General features: G+C 35.1%; 1 protein-coding gene across 15 annotated transcripts in view; it reads left to right on the top strand.

The window, feature by feature from the left end:
- The window catches only part of MARK1 (microtubule affinity regulating kinase 1), a 68823-nt gene that overhangs the window by 36176 nt on the left and 11627 nt on the right, over window positions 1-21020 (top strand). For 8 of the 15 annotated variants that reach the window (XM_087883176.1, XM_060692481.2, XM_034427855.3 and 5 more), the window contains 11 exons: window positions 797-850; window positions 3607-3655; window positions 5275-5340; window positions 5899-5969; window positions 7666-7722; window positions 9051-9287; window positions 9372-9491; window positions 10877-10976; window positions 11678-11790; window positions 17247-17421; window positions 19250-19443. In XM_087883176.1, the coding sequence (XP_087739302.1) occupies window positions 797-850; window positions 3607-3655; window positions 5275-5340; window positions 5899-5969; window positions 7666-7722; window positions 9051-9287; window positions 9372-9491; window positions 10877-10976; window positions 11678-11790; window positions 17247-17421; window positions 19250-19443 (1236 nt within the window). The remainder of the gene's footprint in view (window positions 1-796; window positions 851-3606; window positions 3656-5274; window positions 5341-5898; window positions 5970-7665; window positions 7723-9050; window positions 9288-9371; window positions 9492-10876; window positions 10977-11677; window positions 11791-17246; window positions 17422-19249; window positions 19444-21020) is intronic. The other 7 variants (XM_087883177.1, XM_087883175.1, XM_034427858.3 and 4 more) reach the window with 1 other exon arrangement.

The following is a 21020-nucleotide window of genomic DNA, read 5'->3' as shown; positions in this document are numbered from 1 at the left end:
ATAAATGTGATCACCTTTTGCAGACTTCTGACAAGTAGTCAGTGAGTAAGCCATATTCACTTAAGTTAGTGTTACAGTGATTCATTTAACAGCTGTGGCAAGAAAGATCATAAAATGGGGCAAAACTCATTTAACAACTGTCTTGCTTAACAACATTAGTTTTGGGCTCAATTGTGGTTGTAAATCCAGGATTACCTGTAAATACGTTCTAGCGGTGTGCTTTCTCTGTTATCTCTCTCTACTGTGTTTCCCCAAAAATAAGACCCTGTGTTATATTTTTTTGAACCCTGAAATAAGTGCTTGGCCTTATTGCCAGGCACTCAAAAGCCCGATTGGGCTTATTATCAAGGGATGTCTTATTTTGGGGAAAACGGGGTAGTAGTAGTAGTAGTAGTAGTAGTATCCTGTTTCCCTGAAAATAAGACCGAACCGGAAAATAAGTCCTAGCGTGATTGTTAAGGTTGCTTGTAATATAAGCCCTACCTGCAAAATAAGCCCCAGTTAAGATTGTCAGCCAGATGGGTGCATTTAGTACCGTATTTCCCCAAAAATAAGACCTAATCAGAAAATAAGCCCTAATGCATCTTTTGGAGCAAAAATTAATATAAGACCCAGTCTTATTTTCGGGAAAACATGGTATGTGGCTCACTATTGAAAGAATATACACTTTGATAGTGAAGAATTATATCTGAATGGGGTCAATTTCTGCCTAAAATAAACAATTCTTACATAGTGTAAAAAGTTTGTTTAATTGTTTAACTTTTAAAAAAGATATTTTTTGCCTTTCCATCCTTAGGTTGCTGTCAAAATTATAGACAAAACCCAGTTAAATCCTACCAGTCTACAAAAGGTAATGTTTCTGTCATAATACATTAGCATTTTGGATTCAAGAGTCCAATCTCTTATTTTTCTTTCTTTTCTTTCTTTGCTCATACAAGATAATTGGAAAACACAGAATAATAGTCTGTTTGAGATTAGGTTGAAAATGACAGCTACAATACATCCTGATTTAATATGGGAATAGATGATAATAACTATTTGATTTACTATAGGAGAAGGAGAGGCAATGCTGGGGGAGCGAAGTCAAAAGAGGACTCAGCCTAGAATTATTATGTGTCCACAAACACTCCAGCCCCACTGGAGTTCCATTAACACTTATCTAGCCCCAGTTTACTACTGACTTTTAATTAATTAGAGTCTTGTGTATAGGTTTGAGCAATAAATTCTCTGACCTGGAACTTAAGTATGATTCTAATTTGCTGTACTTGTTACTCACCTTCTAAAACTGAACTATTTTGGAGAATTCTCTCTGCTTCTATTGAGTAACTTAACAGGCTGAGCTGAGGGTCAAGGTATGGCTTCAATCTTGTGAGGTGGGCTGCTTTGCTGATGTAGGCTGTGAATAATGTCAGTCTCAAAATGTCGATCTGGTTTACAACTTCTCTTATAATGAAAATACTTACTTTAGAAATGCAGTTATTATCAGAAATATTGTCTTCTCATCCTAGCAGTTAGCTATGCCACTATTCGGTTGGAAGTGAGCTATCAAATCCAAACATAACCATGACAGGATTTTTCAGAATGTGGCTTGAAATAGCTTCTGACTAGTGAGCTGCCTTGCAACCATTTGGGTACATTTGTTTGACAATTTTTGTGGGCATGTCTGCCATGTCTGGTGATCATATGAAGAGCAATCATATAATAAAATTTACATGTTAATTTAATTTTTTTTTTTTTAGTCATCTCACAAATCCCCTTGTTTTATCTAAATTAACCTTTTATTAAACTAGCATAAATAAATGCTTTACCTGGTCCTTGAACTGGTTGAGATAACATCAGTTACCTTTTTTTTAAAATAAAACTTAAAAATTCAAAGTTTCAATTGTTCATTGACACCAAACTGTTTCCATGTTACCATGTTTCCCCCAAAATAAGACAGGGTCTTATTTTCTTTTGAGCTTCAAAATAAGCACTTGGGCTTATTTTCAGGGAGATCTTACTTTTTTAAAGTGCTACCGCTGGCCCAACTCTCTCTGTCATGCTGTCTGCTCCCCAGAAGCAGCAATGGAAAGGAAGGAGTCGGGGGGAGGGAAAGCAGCAATCCAGAAGCAGCAATGGAAGGGAAAGAGATGGGGGGGGAATAGACATGCAGGTTGGCGCTCAGCAGCCCAAAGGCGGTGGCGGGCAAGGCAACACAGGCAGCCGCTCCCAAAGGGGCCCTGGCAGGCTGGTGGCGCTCAGAACGTTTTTGGAGGTTTTCAATCTGGGATGATTCAAGCCAGCCAGGCAGGAGCAGTCCCGCAGCGCTGCCGAGCGCAGCGCTGCCAGGAGGGCGAAGAGGCCAGCAGCAGCATGGGCAGCCGCTTGGCCATTTAAAGACTTGTGGATTTCAACTCCCAGAACTTTCCACAGCCACCCTCCCCCCCATTAGCTCCTTCTCCTTTCTGGATTGGGGTAGCTCACACCCACATAGTCAGTTGGGGTTGGAAGTTCAATCACACCCCATGAGGGAGCCTCCATCAGCTGAGCCAGCACGGGCCGGGAGCTGCCTCTCATTCTGTCTCCCTCCAGAGGCCTCCCAGTGCAATGCTCTGCCACAGCTTCGGAACAAACCTCTGCCTTCCCTGAGGAGGATTGCAAGGCTGAAGGCTTCACCTTGCTCTGATCAGCAGGAAAATTCCCTCTCCCCCCCCCAATCACATTTTCCTGCCGATAGTTCTATCCTTGGGGAGCTCTGCACAGACACACATCCCAAAAATGCTCCCTCCGAAACCTTCAGCCTTGCAATCCTGCACAGGGAAGGCAGAGGTTTGCTCCGAAGCTGTGGCAAAGCATTGCAGTGGTAGGCCTCCGCAGAGAGACAGAATAAGAGGCAGCTCCCGGCTCGTGCTGGCTCAGCTGATCCACGGGCCGCAATTAAGGGAAGGGAAGGGCTGCCTCCTGTGCTACCCATGCCCACCCCTTCACTAAGGCTTATTTTCGGGGGAGGGCTGATATTTACACCCTCCCCCGAGATCAGGCTTGGCCTTATTTTCAGGACATGACGTATTTTTGGGGGAATACAGTAATATTCACACAATATTGATCTTGCTTTGCTGATTTGAGATACTGCTGCTTCACTATTGTATTGAAATGCCTCTACAAGGAATGATAATTTTGTGTAGCCTAAAAAAAGCATTTCTTCAAATCTTTCTTTTGATTTTCTTATTATTGTGTTTTTCATATGAATGGTATAATCAATCTGAAAAATTGATAAGATCAGTTCCCTGTTAAACCTCAGATAGTAGCTGAGTGTGGAAGGAAATTTTAGAAAGTCATGTACATTTGTATTAATTATAACTCAGACCTGAAAGGATATTGGCAGTAAAGCTAAGAGTCCATTGAAATCAATGTGAAAAGTTAGAGATCATTAAAGATAAATCCAATTGATTGCACTGAGAATAATACCACTCATTTAAGATCTTATCCTTTACTTGTATAGGAACAACTTGCTATTGTAACAGTATACAAAGTTTTAAACCAAACTCCTAAATATATATTCTTTTAATATTTATATAATTGATTAAAGTTATAAAAATTATTCAGATACATGGGTTTTTTTAACAGCTGTTTCGAGAAGTACGAATAATGAAAATACTGAATCATCCGAATATAGGTAGGAATCTTAGATTTTTTCTTCTACATTCAATTTATTTTTTATACATTATATTTGATCTTTGGAAAACCTCTAAAAAAATAGTTAATACTTAGTTTTATGAACATCATTATACACAATTTCTAGATTTTTAATAAATATTGCTTTTGGCTTTTAAAGAATTCATGCTTTCCTAAATAAAGCAAGCATAATAATTCTTCTGGAAAATAGCTACTTAATTGTAAGAATACAGTAGTAAGAATGCAGATTGTTTCATTGATTTCTGCACAGGCAGTGAATTTTCTAATTGGCTTTCCAGGTTTGCCATAGCAGAATCATAGTCTAAAAATCCAGTTTTGGAATTCCCTTAAATAATCAACCTTTTATGTCATTACATAGTAAAGTCTAGATTATTTCCTTGAAAGAAGCCCTATTTAAAAGGCATTTTTGTTATATGTATTTGAGTCAAACTCTTGCTTGTCTGTCCCAGCTTTTTGCCTTCAAAAATGTCTTCTTGCCAATATAATTGGCAAAGTCTTAATATCCAGCATACCAATTTAGAAACAGATGAACTGTAAAAGCTTGGCCCTAGTCTATGTTCTGCCCCTTTTGGCCTTGAAAGTTTCTCTCTGCTTAGCACTGAAAAGAAACTGATTAGACTACTGTAATTCAAATTCTCATTGTGAAAACGTCTATAATCAGGATTGTAATTCTGATCTGATTAGCATAGTAGTTAAAATAATACAGTAAGCGGTGTATCAGGAATTCCTGGTTCAGATTTTGCTGCTGTGAATTCACTAGCAACTTTAGGAAGCCATTTTCTCAGATTCAGTCTTCCCCACCCAGCCATAAATACATGGCAAAGATAATAGATTCCTATAGTTCACCTTCTGGGATTGCTACAAGGATTACAATGAAATAATGCATGCAATGCGCTATGAATCTTTATAAGCACTATATGCTATTATTTATTATTAATTTATGAAAATGTGATAATAGTTTTATCAAAATAGACTTTAAAGATTTATTTTAGTGAAAATCGGTACCACTTCATAATGAAAGTGTGTAACTTTCCCTTTCTGGTTTAGTTTCTCCCATCTTTAAAGACCTACTATGTGATGACAATTCTTCTGGCTGGTGAGGGGTAGAACAATATTGTTCGAGAGACAAGTTATTGTTTCTGAATTGACCAGAGGGCTTGTTTCATACAAGGTACACACATTGTTGCATAGAGAATACGGACCTCCAGCTCCTGCTTTCATCAGAATAAGCAGGTTTTCTGGATGCTAAAAACTTGTCAACTTAAACTCTTCCATCACTATAGTCATTTTGGTAATATATTCCAGGGTGTTGTCCTTTTGGTTCTTAACAGTTCTGCTGCCTCCTTTGGGAAACTCTTGTCTTCTTCAGGGGAATCAAAACAGGCACCATTCTAATCCAATTTAGTTCTAGCAGAATAAGTGAATGGTTTTGATTTCAAGAACCACATCTGTAAAACCAAACTATGATTTCAGCATGCATTTCTTCATATATGTGATATAGATAAGACAGATCAATTTAGAAATGAAGTATTTAGCTTTGTTTTAAGATATTCTTGGTTGCTTATGGTTAGGCAATTTATTACTATTTTTATCTTACAGTTAAACTATTTGAAGTTATTGAAACAGAGAAAACATTATATTTAATAATGGAATATGCTAGTGGAGGTAAGTTAATATTCTTTTCTACTTCTAATGTGTGGAATAGGTAATGCAGATGTTAGCAAGTGAGGATGGAGAATTGTGAAATTTTTTTTGAACTTATTTCCACTTCATGGGAACCATAGTTGAGTTGGAAGTTAGGGTTAGCTGGAAGTTACTATTTTTGGGGGCTATTGTTGATGGAAGCTGTTTTATGCTTTGTGTCTCTTAGAAACACAAGCTGAGCTACAACCTAATTTTCAATAGATAATGTAATGAATCCCATTTCAGGCTTTAACTGAGGCCTCCTCTGATATCAGAATTTTCACAAAAAAATTTATTCCTACAGATGTTTAGTTTATGAGGGGGAAGAATACTATCCCTACCTTTTCCCTTAAATATGATATTAAAATACAATCTGAATATAAATTTTATTTTGTTATAGAAGCAGACACATGGTTTTCTCTATGATTCAACATAAAATGAAAAAAGTATTACGTTTTAAAGATAATTTAATTATTTGTAAAAGTACAGAAAACATTTTTCAGTCATATTATACATGTGATAATGTTAAATGTATTTTAGGAGAAGTATTTGACTACTTGGTTGCACATGGAAGAATGAAAGAGAAAGAGGCCCGTGCAAAATTTAGGCAGGTATGAAATAAATAAATAAAAACATACATATTTTCAAATAAAAATAAGCTTGGTTCTTAGTTCTAAAATGGAATTTCAGGTGGTAAAACTTTTTTTTTTTTACGAAAAAGAACATTTGGATCAGCTTATCTTTAAATTAAATATTACTGTGTTGCAGGTTTCAAAAATATCTAATAAACAAGAAATCTCTTTAAAAAATTGTACCATTTTCTATTATACTGTGAATCTTGAAAACCTTTGAAAATGAATAATTATAATTTAATAAATTATATTTATAAAAGAAGTAGAAACAAAAAATGGTCAAGCCATGTTTGTTTGCATGCTTACATGCTATGGTATCAACTCCTTTTTCTACCCTCCTGTCCCCAGCCAACATCTGAACTTTACTCCTAACCCTCTTGAGTGGTAGATACACTGTATTTTTGCCATTGACTCTTTCTCAATTTTGTACCCACTACTAAACTCCTGCTTCTTCCAACCTCAATCTTCAGAGAATGTGTCACTAAATGATTCATCCTCAAAAATGCAATAAAATCAAATGTTTTATAAAAGGGAGCCCCTGAGTAACATTACACATGGCAACAGAATGAGGACTTTCTCAAGCAGCCAGTTTGGCACAGGAAAAATCAAGTCAGGAATGGCTTCTAGGGGTCAGTGAATCTTGGCAGCTTCCTGCAGTTGGCTCTCAGTATGCCTTTCCTAATCAACATTTTAACATAGTTCATAGTGACTTGGTAATTGTATGTATGGCTATCACATAATGTGGATGACATTAAGTGCCAGACAAGAATGTATGTGGATGTGAATGTAGATGTATTTATGTGGATAACAATAAATAATATTAACACTTGAATGGGAGGAGTGTATTTTTGGCCTTGAGATTTTTTGGGAAATCTCTTGCATCTTTGTCCTGACTTTGAGGTTGGTTGAAATACTTGCTTAAAGTACTCTACAAATTATGTTTTTCTGGTATTCGGTGTATCACGTCGCCTCCTTTAGGGAAGCTACAGTTGTACAAAAAGATCATTTTCCTCCTTCAGTGGCAATTCATTGCATTCCTATGCTTGAGTCTAGAGCAAAGAAGAGGTTTCAGCCCCTCTGTTGTTTAACTGCATTAAAGTATTAGCCTAATGATTGAAATATTAAAATTACAGTTTTAATATAGAAAATATATTAATTGACAGAATTTGAATTTCAAAAACTAATAAGGCATAATAATTCTGGTTAAAGTAATGCATTCCAAAACTTAGGAACTAGCAAGAGCTAAGATAATTGAATCTGAATCATTATGATATAAAAAGCCACTGACTAAAACCTCTTCTCTGCCTAGAATTCGTTAACCATGATGGGTATCTGGATGAGGAATCATTGTACTGACCTGCAGCTTCTGTGTTGCCCAAGCCAGCTCTAAGGTTAATGTTAATTGTGATTTGATAAAGCAATTCAATATTAGAAAGCCACAATCGCAAAAGTTGGTCATGACTGTAGCCATTAATTGATTAATAAGCCATTTTTATTTTTCCTACCAGCCTCCTCTCATAGTTGACATTATATGACAATATGTATAGACATATTGTAAGCATTGTATGAAGTTACTGGTGCAGATTAATTTGAATGCCTTACAACTATATAGATACAATTATTATTAGGATTGTCCTTATGTGTTATTTTACTAATAAAGACAATGATATTTCAGATTGTGTCTGCTGTGCAGTACTGTCATCAAAAGTGCATTGTTCATCGTGATCTCAAGGTATGTTGATTTTTCTCTTTAAGAATTGAAACTTTTATAGAACAAAATAAATTTGTGAACAACATTTTAGACCTAGATTTAGATTTTCGAAATGGTCTTCATCTTCATCTTGATCTTACATCTTTGAAAAAACAATACTTATTATTTGAATGTATGCTTCTGTAGAGAAAAGCATATGTTATATGTAACAGATTTAATGTTGACTTTAAGGAAATGCTTTTTTTCTGTATTTATTATGTAATGGTTTTATAATGTCCCTTCCTTGCTTATAGTAGGTGTTTCATGCACTTTTTAATTATGGGCCCCAGCCTGTGTCTAGTTTTTCCATGTGCACTTTCGTTATATTAATTTTAATGCCTCCCAAGTCCCTCTTTCACTGTCACTGAAATAGCTTCTTTTAGTTAAAAGTCTTTCTCATGCCTATTGCTTCTTTAGGTCATTATTTAGAATGTGTGTGGAAAGTAACATGGTTAAGTGAATCTGGTTTCCCCATTGACTTTGCTTGTAAGAAGGTCACAAAAGATGACCTTATGACCCCAGGACACCCCAACTGTCATAAATATGAATCAGTTGCCAAGATTTGAAGTTTGATCATGAGATCATGGGAATGCTGCAATGATTGTAAGTGTGAAAAATGGTCAAAAGTAACTTTTTTCAGTGCCATTGAACAGTTACTGAACAAACTTTAGAAAGTCAAGGACTACCTATATTCTTAATTTTTAAGCAAAAAAGCAATCTAATAAGTGTCATGCACTAATTGAATAATTGAAATAATTAATTTAGAAAATATCACATTAGAAGAGTGCATATTTTTAATAGTAAAAGAAGCAAACCTTTCGAACTAATAGTTCTTACATGGTATAAATCTTTAAAAGAAGATTCAGATACATCTGTTTTTGTTATGTGTGTACATGTGTCCTTCAATCAGAAATAGGGAGAACAAAAATACTGATCTTTATCTATTTTTGTTTCTAAATACCGCACTATTTTATGTTTTTATTCAACTATATGCTGACTCTGTAAACTGCTTAGAGAGTGCTGTAAAGCACTATGAAGCTGTATGTAAGTCTAAGTGCTATTGCTATTTCTCTACAATGCACAATAATAATTTTGAAAAAGGAAAGGCTATTAACTTTTCACAAATCTCACAGATGTCAGTTTGATATAAGGTTGCAATCAAGTTGGCAGCTTAGAAATACCAGAAAAGAGGAAAAACAGCACATAATTGAATATATTATTTGAAGTACGGACATTTGACATTCTAAATAGTTGTTCTACTATTGATGGTATAAAAACATTTTAAATGTACTTTTTTCCCCCCTTTATAGGCAGAAAACCTTCTTCTTGATGGAGATATGAACATTAAAATTGCAGATTTTGGTTTTAGCAATGAATTTACTGTAGGAAACAAACTGGACACTTTTTGTGGAAGCCCTCCGTATGCTGCCCCAGAACTCTTTCAGGGAAAGAAATATGATGGCCCAGAAGTAGATGTTTGGAGTCTTGGAGTCATTCTTTACACTCTTGTCAGTGGATCATTGCCTTTTGATGGTCAGAACTTAAAGGTAGAAATAATATCTGAAATTACTAAAGTTTGGTTTTTGAATGTTTGCCTTAGTATTTGATTTATTGTCTTTGGCTTTCAAAAGGAATTGCGAGAACGAGTATTGCGTGGAAAGTACCGCATACCATTCTATATGTCCACAGACTGTGAAAATCTACTGAAAAAACTACTTGTGTTGAATCCAATTAAGAGAGGGAGCTTAGAAGTAAGTTCTCTGAATATTTTCTTGTTTATTAACCCAAATCAGTGGAATAAGTCAAACCCCAGGGGGATTTAAAACCAGTCCTGTAATTCTTCCTGAGACCCTAACCTAAATGTATTAGTCTTTTGGCCCAAAAGCCATGCCTAGCCTTTAAGTAATATTGGGGAGATTGTACTCCAAAACATGGATGGAATCAGCATAGTAATTAAATTAAATTAGATTTAATTAAACATAATTACAGTTTGCATTAATTAAATACTTCTAATATAACTATTCTTCATATAGTTAATAATTTCTTTGACTCACAATAAAAATTACAGTGAATGGCAACTTTTGGAGAAGTTCTGACTCTTGAACGTATATGATGGCAATTTAGAAAGGCCTGTTTTAAAACAATGTACTATATGTCATCAGACTTAAAATGTTTTGGATAATAATTTTCATCCTGGAGAAGAGTTGTCTCTGATAGAATTGTTTAAGTTGTGAAATAGATTTATCAAGAGAGGTCCATGACTTCTAATGGTCTTGTAAATATGAGTAGGATTGCAATATGTTAGTGAATTTGTTAGGCAATTTAAAAAAAAATTACAGTAAAGAACTTAAAAATATTTTACAAACAATATTACTTTTATTAAGGAAAATAATGTCTAGTAGTCATAGGTTACCCTTGTATCAGAGACAGCATGGCTCTCATATTAGTTACTAGAATACAGGTGCAAGAGAGAATTATTAATTTCTAATTATCAAATGCAAAATACCATTGTAAAGTATCACAAGTCTCTACCAGAGTAGTACATATTGCTTCATCCTTTTATCGATCAAAATATTGCCTTTTCCAGGATAAATTGCCTATTTTCAAAACAAATTAAGCTATTGCTTAATATCTTGAAGTTTTCTAATTTTTCAGTATAATTTTGGAATTTTAAGAAACTTTATTCTTGCTCTACCAATGCATTGTTAATATTTCTGTTACAATTAAAAACTATTTTCAATTCAGAATAGCCTAAACAAGCAGTGGGTTGCAATTATTTTTTTGCTAGTTAGGAAATTTAAAAGCTGACTAATTTTAAGTAAAACAATGGGCCTATTGATAAGCCCAATCGGGCTTTTGAGCGCATGGCAATAAGGCCAAGCGCTTATTTCAGGGTTCAAAAAAATATAAGACAAGGTCTTATTTTCGGGGAAACATGGTAGCTGACATCACTTTTGGACCTAAAGAGTGATTTTCTCTTTTGAACAAAGGGAACTTGTCGAAGATAATGCCTTTATGTTTTTAAGTAAGATTATAGAATTAATCATTTTAATGCTACTTTTAAACTATATATTTAAATAACATGAAATAATTCAATGTATGGTAATTCCATTTTTCCATTTTGTTTATTTTCAAGCAAATTATGAAGGACCGGTGGATGAATGTTGGTCATGAAGAAGAAGAATTAAAGCCATACACTGAACCTGAACCAGATTTTAATGACACTAAACGAATAGGTAATAGTTTTAATCTAACTATTCATTGCTTTTAGGTATTACCTACAGTATTTCTGTGCTATCTGATTATATATTATATATCAGATGTGATTGGAGCTAATTCATATGTCTTGCTCGAGTCTCCAGAATACCATTTTTATTCCAAATTCTTCATTCTCCACTCACTTTTCATAGAAAACATGATTTGCATTTTCCTTTCTTATTACAGTGGCAAAGACATATTTGAAATATGATCTTGAATGGTAATTCAGGGGAGAAATACTTCTGTGTTCAGCTATACTTTGTGCTAAAAAAGAAATGTAAATTGGCTTTTGTGGCTAGGATTCATCATACAGAGGACACTAAATAATCATCGAATATCCTTTCATTTTCTTTTCTATCTTTTATAGTTCTTATTTCTATGAAGATTTAGATTTGGCAATAACATTTCATAAAACATGGGAGAAATTATGAATTGTCTGACTGGTTAGATATTTTTTGAAAATATTTGTGATCTGTGAAGTTCTGAAACTTGTTGCTGGACAACTAAATGTAAAGTACAAATAGTTTAAATAAAATAGAAAATTATATATAATTAGTTTTGAGATATTCCCAGAATTATTACTGGTTTGGACGAAAACAATACATTAGAAAATGCCCTTATGTTAGCCTAAATATTTCAGATAGTCTTATCAAAAATAAATTCTGTTTTTTCCCCCTAGATATAATGGTCACTATGGGTTTTGCAAGAGATGAAATTCATGACTCCTTAGTAAACCAAAAATATGATGAAGTAATGGCTACATATTTGCTTCTAGGGAGAAAACCACCTGAGGTAATTTACCATTATTTATTTTTATTTTTACCTTTATTTTAAATAGTTTTGTATTTCTAATTCGAGGAGATAGAACATATTATCTAGGTTTATACAAACCTTTGAAAGGGACACTTTATAAAATGTTTTAATACGAATAAAGTACCTCTTCTTGACATATGAAGGGAATTGTCTCACACAGCTGCTTCAAAGGTTGTTCCTGGCCCTGTAGATGTCTGGGTATGTGCATACATAGATAAATATTCTGCGTCATTTTCAAGAAAATAAAAGGTTTGTACATATAAATGTGCAGACAGCCAGGGATAGCCTTGGAAGTAGCTGCACAGCCTTTCAAACGATGTGGTTGGTGGAGTGCTTTGCATTACCCTAATCTCTCCATAGCATTTACTAACAAGCAAAACAACTCTTTGAAACTCATAGGGTGAGAATTTATACACTAGCCATTTTTTAAAAACTTTTGCCTAATCTATGCATGCAATAGATTGGGGGTGAGGGTGGACTCAAGTTGATAAACAGTGAATGCTTTGGGGGTTTCAATAAAGTCTAGGGTCATTATCATTGCTGCAACAATCATTAGGACTTTAAATGTTTTTCTGACTTTAATAATTAGTGTAAACTTTTGGGCTCTGATCTTGATATCTGATTATCAGAAGCATAAACATGATTGTGATACCTTGAGTTCAGTCTATTGAACACCATTAATATGCTACCATGGTGGGAAAATACTAGAAAGCATTTGCAGAGCTTCGTCTTGTTTTCTTAATCTACCCATGGTTCTCTATGGAGTCTTCTCTAATACCAGAATCCAAAGCATCAATACACTCCCAATCCTGCTTCTTCAAATCCAACTTTCACTTCTATAGAGTGTCACAGGGAATACCATGGTTAGTATAATTCTGATCTCTTTGGGTATACTTATAGCATTTGAATATCTTTTCCAAAGCTTTCATGGGTATTTTACTAAGTGCTAGTCTGTGGTGTATTTCTTGACTCCTTGTTCCTGTATTGTTGATGGTTAATCCTAAACGGGAGAATAACAGAATAACAGAGTTGGAAGGAATCTTGAAGGTCTCCTAGATCAATCCCCTGCTCAAGCAGGAAACCCTATACCATTTCAGACAAATGGTTGTCTAATCTCTTCTTAAAAACCTCCAGTGTTGGAGCACCCACAACTTCTAGAAGAAAGCTGTTCCACTGATTAATTGTTCTGTCAGGAAATTTCTCCTTAGTTCTAGGTTGGGTCTCTCCTTGATTAGTTTCCATCCAAAGAAGATATCCAGCACTTCAATACCTTCATTGACAATTCTGAAGCTGGTTGTTCTAGCTGTTATCATTAGTTTTATATTCAATTTTACTTCCATTTTTTCACTTTCTTTTTCAACTTTGCAGTTTGCAGAGCCTTTGCATTTTCAACCATCAGGATAGTGTCATCAGCATAGAGCAGGTTATCAATGTTTCTCCCTCCAGTTTTTCATCTTCTTCCAGTCCAGCTTTCCTTAATATATATTCAGCATATAAAATGAATAAATAAGGGGAAAGTGCAGCCGTGTTGTGCTCCTTTGCCAACCTGGAGCCAGTCTGTTTTGCTTAATTCTGTCCATACTATGGCTTCTCATGAGGACAATGAGATGTTCTGGAATTCTAGCTTGAACATCTGGAGATTTCTTTTTTTTTTTCCATGTAGAGCTCTAATTTGCATTGGATGATCCTAAGCATTATTTTCCTAGCATTTCCTAGCAATTAAAGTTATTGTATGATATATCAACAAAGATTCTCAGTCATCCAGGTAGAATTATCTGGAAGTTGAGTCATGGCAATTATATTTATGATGGTTGAAATGTCCCAGAGTCATGTGATCACCTTTTGTAACTTTGCGACAAGCAAAGTCAATTTCACTTAACTGTGGCAAGAAAGGTCGTAAAATAGGACAAAACTCATTTAATAACTGTCTTGCTTAGGAACGGAAATTTTGAGTTCAGTTGTGGTTATAAGTAGAGAACTACCTGAATATGTAAACCAATGATAGACACATCCTTATGACTTCAACTCTTCTTTAAATTTAATATTAGATTCACCTTGAATAAAAGTTATTACTTGACCTTAAATCCACCAATCTGGCCTCACCATTGTTTCTTTTCTGAAAAAAGCTTCCTGAGAGGTCACTCAAGAGGTACCTTCATAGAGAATCTTGATTTATATTTATCTCAATACCGTAGGATATAAACGTCTTTGGTTTCTATGCCCGTTATCTTCTCATCCTCTCTGAAATCTCTATTCAAATTTTCTAGCACTAATGTAAACAACTAGGAGATAAAAGACATCCTTGTCTTGTACCCTTTTGAATTTCACATAGTTTACTTAAATCTCCATTAATGATAATGTTTCCATGCTGTGATAAGTATATCACTTTGACCCCCTGGGATAAATTTCTCTCAAAAATCCATGTCTGACTGACGTCTTCCAAGCAGCTGGACACTGTTCTCCAGATTTCTTAGCATAGCTTGTGTACAACCATTACTGTGTCTTCTGTTGCTTGCATTATTTCAGTGATATTCAGTCAGTTCCTGTAGGTTTCCAACTCAATAATGACCAGAGTGCTTGTCTTATTTCATTTTCTAGCACTAGAAGTTCTTGTAAGTAGGGAATATCTTTTAAGGTATGTTGGATGTTGAAATCTCTACTGCACAGTGTTTCAGTATACACCTTTCATCTTTCTTTGAATCAGTTACTAACTCTTGAGCATCCTTGAGTAAACTAATTCAAGGTTGAAATAATTTTGGGGTCATCATTATTGTATACGTAACATTAAAAAGACCAGCCAGTGGCATAGCAATTTTTCATAATCTAGAGCAGTGATGGTGTATTAAAGATGACAAGCCATGATGTTTCAGGTGACACGGCAGCATTCACCAACACCAAACAACAATTATTCTTAAAAGCATCCCTGTTCATTATGCAAGAATGGGATGTATCCTCGCACAGCCTCTGGAATTCTTGCAAGAGAGCCATGCTGTCACGTGGTCTCTGTAGCCTCTAAAAACTGGTGCAAGAAAGGAGTGTGCTTTTGTGCAATTTTTGAAGGCTACAGAGATTGTGCAATAATGGGGCGTGCTTTCATGTGGCCTTCAGAACCTCCTCAAGGTTTTCAGTCTTTAAGCAATTTCAGAGAATGCTCTTCCGCAGCCTCTGAAAACTGTGTGAAAGGACATCCCATCCTTGTGCAATTTTCAGAGGCTCTGGAGGCCATGTGAGAGCACAGCCTTGGATAAGCAGCTGGGGCTGTCTACAGAAACAGAACACAGCCTGAAGATAAGCAGTGCATGACAGATCCTGGGGATAATGAACATGATTGGGCTGTATTTTTTATTTTTAAAAATGAAAATGTACAGAATTATTTTTCTTCTGTTTGGGCAGGGGTGGTGATGACGATGATATGCCAGCAGACTCAGATTGGGCATTTTCTGGATTTTTGATGTGTCAACCATCATTGTTCTAAAATCTTCCTGGTTGTGTTGAACTGCAGTTCACACAGTTATGGGAGTAGTCGTCCACTTCTTTTGGAGGCTACCATGTCGTGCTTAATCTGCTTAATATCTTAGTATTTCATGGATTTTATCTGCTTTAGATAAACACTAAGAGAGTTGTGAGCATTTCATTTACACCCAAATAATAAACTTCTACTCTGTTTGGAAGTTTTCTTCTATAGTGCAAAATGATTAAAAATAAAGGTGTTGGTGCTATTTGATTTCTTAAGGTGTTTTCTAGCACCACCACCACCACCCTTATGTGAATTGAATTGAGAAATAAAAGCAACATTTGCTTTTCTTTGTCACAAGCCAGCAATCTTAGGAAACAAGCTGGCAGAGGCTAGCAGTCTATAAACTGGATCAATGGATGCAAGCTTCTGCTTCATAAATCAGGGGCTTGTTTATTAAAGAGTGATCATTCACTACAAGCAAACATCTGTCTTTCTGTGATTGATCTTCGTTTCTTTTTCTTTTTTGAGAGGGGTGGAAGACATCCTTCTTGGAGTATAATTAGGAATGAAAAAGCTTTAAAGAATTTTCTCATCCTTTCTGTAACTGATGTTTATTATATATTTACAGTCTTTGTAAACTGCCTCAATGGTGAGACTCTGGATAGTTTACAGCAAGGCAAGAAACAAGAAAATAATAAAAACAGTAACATTAAACAACCCATATATTGCATATATTAAGGTGACCACCCATAGTCACAGCTAATTAGAGGCATCGTACCACTAAAACATTTTAATTGCTTTTTGAAAAACAATTTATACATTTCTTTTTTATTGCATTTCAGAAAAGGTATAAAAAAAACAAAAAAGGGGAGGGGAAAATGCAAAATTGGGAGTGCAGTTGATAAGAGAAAGAGCTACAAAAAGAGTAAATTTCAACTTCCTTTAATACAGATACAAACAGAAAACACAGTGACCTTTTGAACTAAATTAAATCATAACGTACAATACTTCTAGAATCAATAAACATATCTAGTCATCAAATCTGAAAGCTAAAATTTCATTTCTTTTCATTTCACATAAAAAGTCCAAGAATTGTTTCCAGGTAGCAATGAAAATAAAGTTTTTTTTCTCTAATGGAAGCAATCAATTTTGCCGACTTCAACTCCATTAGTTTCACCATCCATTCATCCATTGTGGGTAACTCTGGGTCTTTCCATCGCTGTGCCTAAAGAATTGCTGCTGTTATTGCATATAAAAACAAAATTCCATGTTTTCTTTTCAAACTGTTTATCCATCAAACCTAAAAGAAAAGCCTCAGGCTTCATTTTTACATTCAGTGTAAGAATTCTTTGAATTAAAATACATGTCTTATTCCAATAATTCTTAGCTTTCTACATTTCCACAAAAGATGATAAAAAGTACTTTCATATTGTTTACATTTCCAACATACATTTGACACTCCTATATACATCTTTGGCAATTTATCAAGTATTAAGTGCCAACAATCCATCATCTTGTAAAAAGTCTTTTTCTAATTATAATTCACTGTAAATTTTAATCCTTTACTTCACCTATTTTCCCATTGATCCAACATTGTACTATAACCAAAGCTTTTTTCCCCATTTAATCATAGCAATTAACACAATCAAATTATTCCTTCCACAACAGAATTTTGAGGACGATTGAATCTTCTCTAGAAAAAAACAAAAGCCTTTTGCCCATTGCTTTCCTTTGAAGTAACAGGTTCTTCACACTGCATTTTACTTTAAAAAAGAAAGAAATCTTGTTATAGGGAAAAAAAAATCTGCAATCTCCAGCCAAAATTAAGGTCATTTGGTAATAAATGTTGTTCTAATGTGACTCTAGAAGTACTCCCTAATTGTGCTACTTAATTTAACTAAATTTAAGAAAGAAATAGTGTATGTTTTGAGAAAAGAGAGATGATCTTGGTTTCCGAATATGTTTTTTATCCTTACAGTGTGATGGGAGTGAGTCTCTATCCGGTACTACCCTGAGTCAAAGATCTCGACCTGGAAGTGACCTCAACAATAGCTCTATGCAATCTCCTGCTCACCTGAAGGTCCAACGGAGTATATCAGCCAATCAGAAACAGCGTCGGTTCAGTGAACATGGTGGGGATGGCATTCAACCAAGTAAAGTAGCAGGATATAATTTTAAGTTGTGTTCTCTTTCCTGGGGGCTTGGCAGCAACACCTTCCTGAACATTGCTTAACACATCATGGTGCTTTTATCATGTGAGCTGTCTGTATAAATATAATTTGGTTACTGGAGAGATGTAGTTTTCATTTGCATTTCTTTTTATGTCTGTAGCTATTTTAACACTGAAGAAAGCAAATTGGTCTGTATTCATAATTATTTCTCGTGGCATATACTTCTTGTTTGAGCTTTTTCCACAGATTTTCAATAATACTCAAACCAGGGGCATTACTAAACTTTTATCTTTCTTTCTATAAATGCTTTATGATTGGAATTAAATTTTAGATTTTGGTTGCTGAAATATCCACCTTTTTTCTGTATTGATCTCTGTAGTGATATGGACTAAGTTTTTACTTTGCCAGACTTGAATATTATTGAAAATTTCTAGGGAGATCTCAAATATGCAATATATGTAAAGAGACCTAGGCTGTCATTGAGCTAGAAGAGTTCTAAAAGGAACAAAAAAATTCCAAAAATAGCCCCTTTTCTTTCTGGTTATAGGAAACATTTGAAAACCATTATTCCTACCAAAGAAAATGTATCCAAATATATTCATTTGCCATATTCACTGTTCTTTTATTTTGAATCTGTAAGGGTTACTTTCTTACAAAAAAAAAGTAAGTACTTGTTCACATTTGCAAGAAGTTTCCATGTTTAACTTTGTATCTCAGGAGATGGTTGAAACGTAAAATTTAACAAGCAGTATCAAACTTTGGCTGTGCAAATATTTTCTTTCTCAAACACACTTGCCATGGGAATTGCAGAAAAGAAAAAAAAGAGAATGAAGATGGATTAAGGGGTACAAGCATGGTGGCACTTACAAATTTGTGAAGCTGTTTGAATTTTTAATATTTCTACATAAATATGTCCTAAAACATCTGTTTTTTACACAAATCCTAAAACTAGATAAAGAGAACTTAATTAAACAAATGAGTCAAATCCATTAAACTTGTTTATTTATTTATTGAGGAAAATTATTCAAAGCTACATATTTGATCTTACTGCTCATATGTGGTAGAATGTGTAATATACACACATGCTTGAAATGGTACTAGAGGGTGCTAGTTTGGAAATTATTTCCCCTATCAGCTATGTTCATATTAGAGAAAAAATATATATATGAAACAAGCAATTAGTGAGCTCAATCTTTAAAAACATTGGGCCGGAATATGTTTGAATTTGCTGCCCTTTTCTATCTCATTTTCATTTCTGCAATTATGCAATGTACTTCTTGGATCTGTATTGTTCCATTGAATTTTTGAAATTAAAATTGAACCCTAAATATAGCAAAGTATGTCTTATATTTGTGTATTAACTTAGAGAAAATGTATTTGAAAATAAATAAATGATAAAAAAAGATAAATTCCTAAAAGTAAGTACAGTATCTTAGATTTTAAAACATGTTAGGAATGAGTTTCTTTATGTTTGGGATCCTTGCAGAACTTTGAAAAATTTATTTTGTACATAAGTGTATCAAATTGATAATTAAAGAACTGCTGTTACTAATGTATTATTTTGGCATTTCTATGAAAATGGTTAGATGTAATTAAAAAATTCCCTTACTGTAAGTCTATAAATGGAGTGACAGCCATTAATATTTTGGGAAGTTTATGTATAAAGATTAGAGCTTCCCTCGGGGAAGGGGTGCTTCTATAAAAGTACACAAGTCAGTAAAAAAAAAAATTGCCGTACTTGTATTTCAGTAAATCTAAATACTTACCAAACTAACTGAAGGTGCCACATGATGTTTTCTTGGTTTCATAGTTGGCCCATCCATCCCTCCTGCTGTCTCATATTCGAAAAGAGCTCAGGCAAACAGTGTGGAGAGTGAATATAAAGAAGAATGGGATAAAGAAATGTCACGGAAATTGAGCAGCACAACAGTTGGGTCCAAAAGTGAAGTGACAGCAAGTCCATTGGTAGGCCCCGAAAGAAAAAAATCAACAGTTGTTCCAAGTGTAAGTGAATTTTTTTATTCACTTGTTCTGTCAGATGTCTGTAGCACAGGAGTGTCAAACTCATGGCCCTTGGGCTAGATGCGTCATGTGGTGATCACACCCACGTCCAGTTTAGCAAAGGGGGGAAATGTTGCAATACGTCATGTGAAGACTTGTCATCGTGAGTTTGACACCCCTGCTGTAGCACATAACATAAGCATAGAGTCCCTTGGGAGTTGGGTGGCATAGAAATGCAACAAAATAAATAATAAATAAATAACAAGTCTTTATAATTATTGTTTAATATTTTATGTGAATGGTTTGATGGGAGCATATAAAATTAAGCAAGACTTTGAAAATCCAAGTAGTAAGAATATCTGAGTAGCAAAAATAATTGTGTCAATTTGGATTATTGAGGGATTTAGAGGTGAACTTATATTTTGGCATCTCTCAACTAATCCTGAAAAGAAGACAGTATCCATGGAGGAAAAGTTCTATGGTTATCAATTGGAATCTGATCTCTCATTGTCCTTGTTGCTCAAGATCTCACCTTCCCATCCTTCCAATTTTGCTTCCAGACAATTCTGCTGAATTTATTACTTTTATTTATTTATCCTTTATTTTGAATCAAATGCCTTATTGCTTTGGAAGGGGGGGGGAACCCTATTTATATAGCAGAATTGAAAGTTTATACTATCATTTCTTGATATTAAAATATCTGCATTGTGATTTATAACATCATCAGCCATTGTGGTGCCAATATGCTTAAGTGTAAGTGTACTAAGTGAAATAATGCTATAGATTTCTTTTCAGAAATACTTATAGCTATGCTTTGTTTGTAGTAATGTGGAACAGTTGATAGCTATAGGAGGATATTGTATACTGAAATGCTACAGCTGTGATTTAAACAGATGACTTAGAAGTGAGCAATCTTTACCTTGTGGGCTCCTTGGTGCTCTCTGAGCTTACTTTCCCCCCCCCAGACATTTCATTATCAAACTAGGTAACATCATAAATGCTAGAAGAGAATAGGCTTTGTTTTCATTTTATATATTAGTGCCATGATGGCGAACTATGGCACGCATGCCCGAAGTGGCACGTGGAGCCATGTCGCCTGGCACACGTGGTGTCGCCTGTTACTCTTCCGGGTTTCTGGTGCGCATACACGCACGACGATCAGCTGGCCGGTGCACATGCTCATGCAGGAAAATGGAAGACCAGCTCTTCTAGTTTCCGGCACTGCCGCATGCAAAAAAGGCCAGCTGATCATTGCATGCGCATGCACATGCACACCAGAAACCCAGAAGAGTAGCTGGCTGAAACTGGAGGTTCAGTAGCTGAAATCGGAAGTTCATTTTTGGGCACATGCATGCACCCTGGGCAGCTCCTCTTCCGGGTTGTAGCTCAGACGTGCTCATGCAAAGTGCGTGCGCGGGCTCCCTTATCAGCACCTGGTGCCGAAAAGGTTCGCCATCACTATACTAGTGGTTTGCCCTGTCAGTGTTGGTGAGAGTGGACTTTGTGGTTCCTTGATTAGGCTGTTGTTTACTGCTAGCTTGTTTTTCTGCATTGGTAGTTCCTTGATTAGGGTATTGTTT

This window comes from Pantherophis guttatus, chromosome 1, assembly GCF_059756535.1.
Source record: "Pantherophis guttatus breed Tessera chromosome 1, ASM5975653v1, whole genome shotgun sequence".
Taxonomy (NCBI): domain Eukaryota; kingdom Metazoa; phylum Chordata; class Lepidosauria; order Squamata; family Colubridae; genus Pantherophis; species Pantherophis guttatus.
Note: the sequence above shows the minus strand (reverse complement) of the source record. Positions and strands in the feature narration are given on the sequence as shown.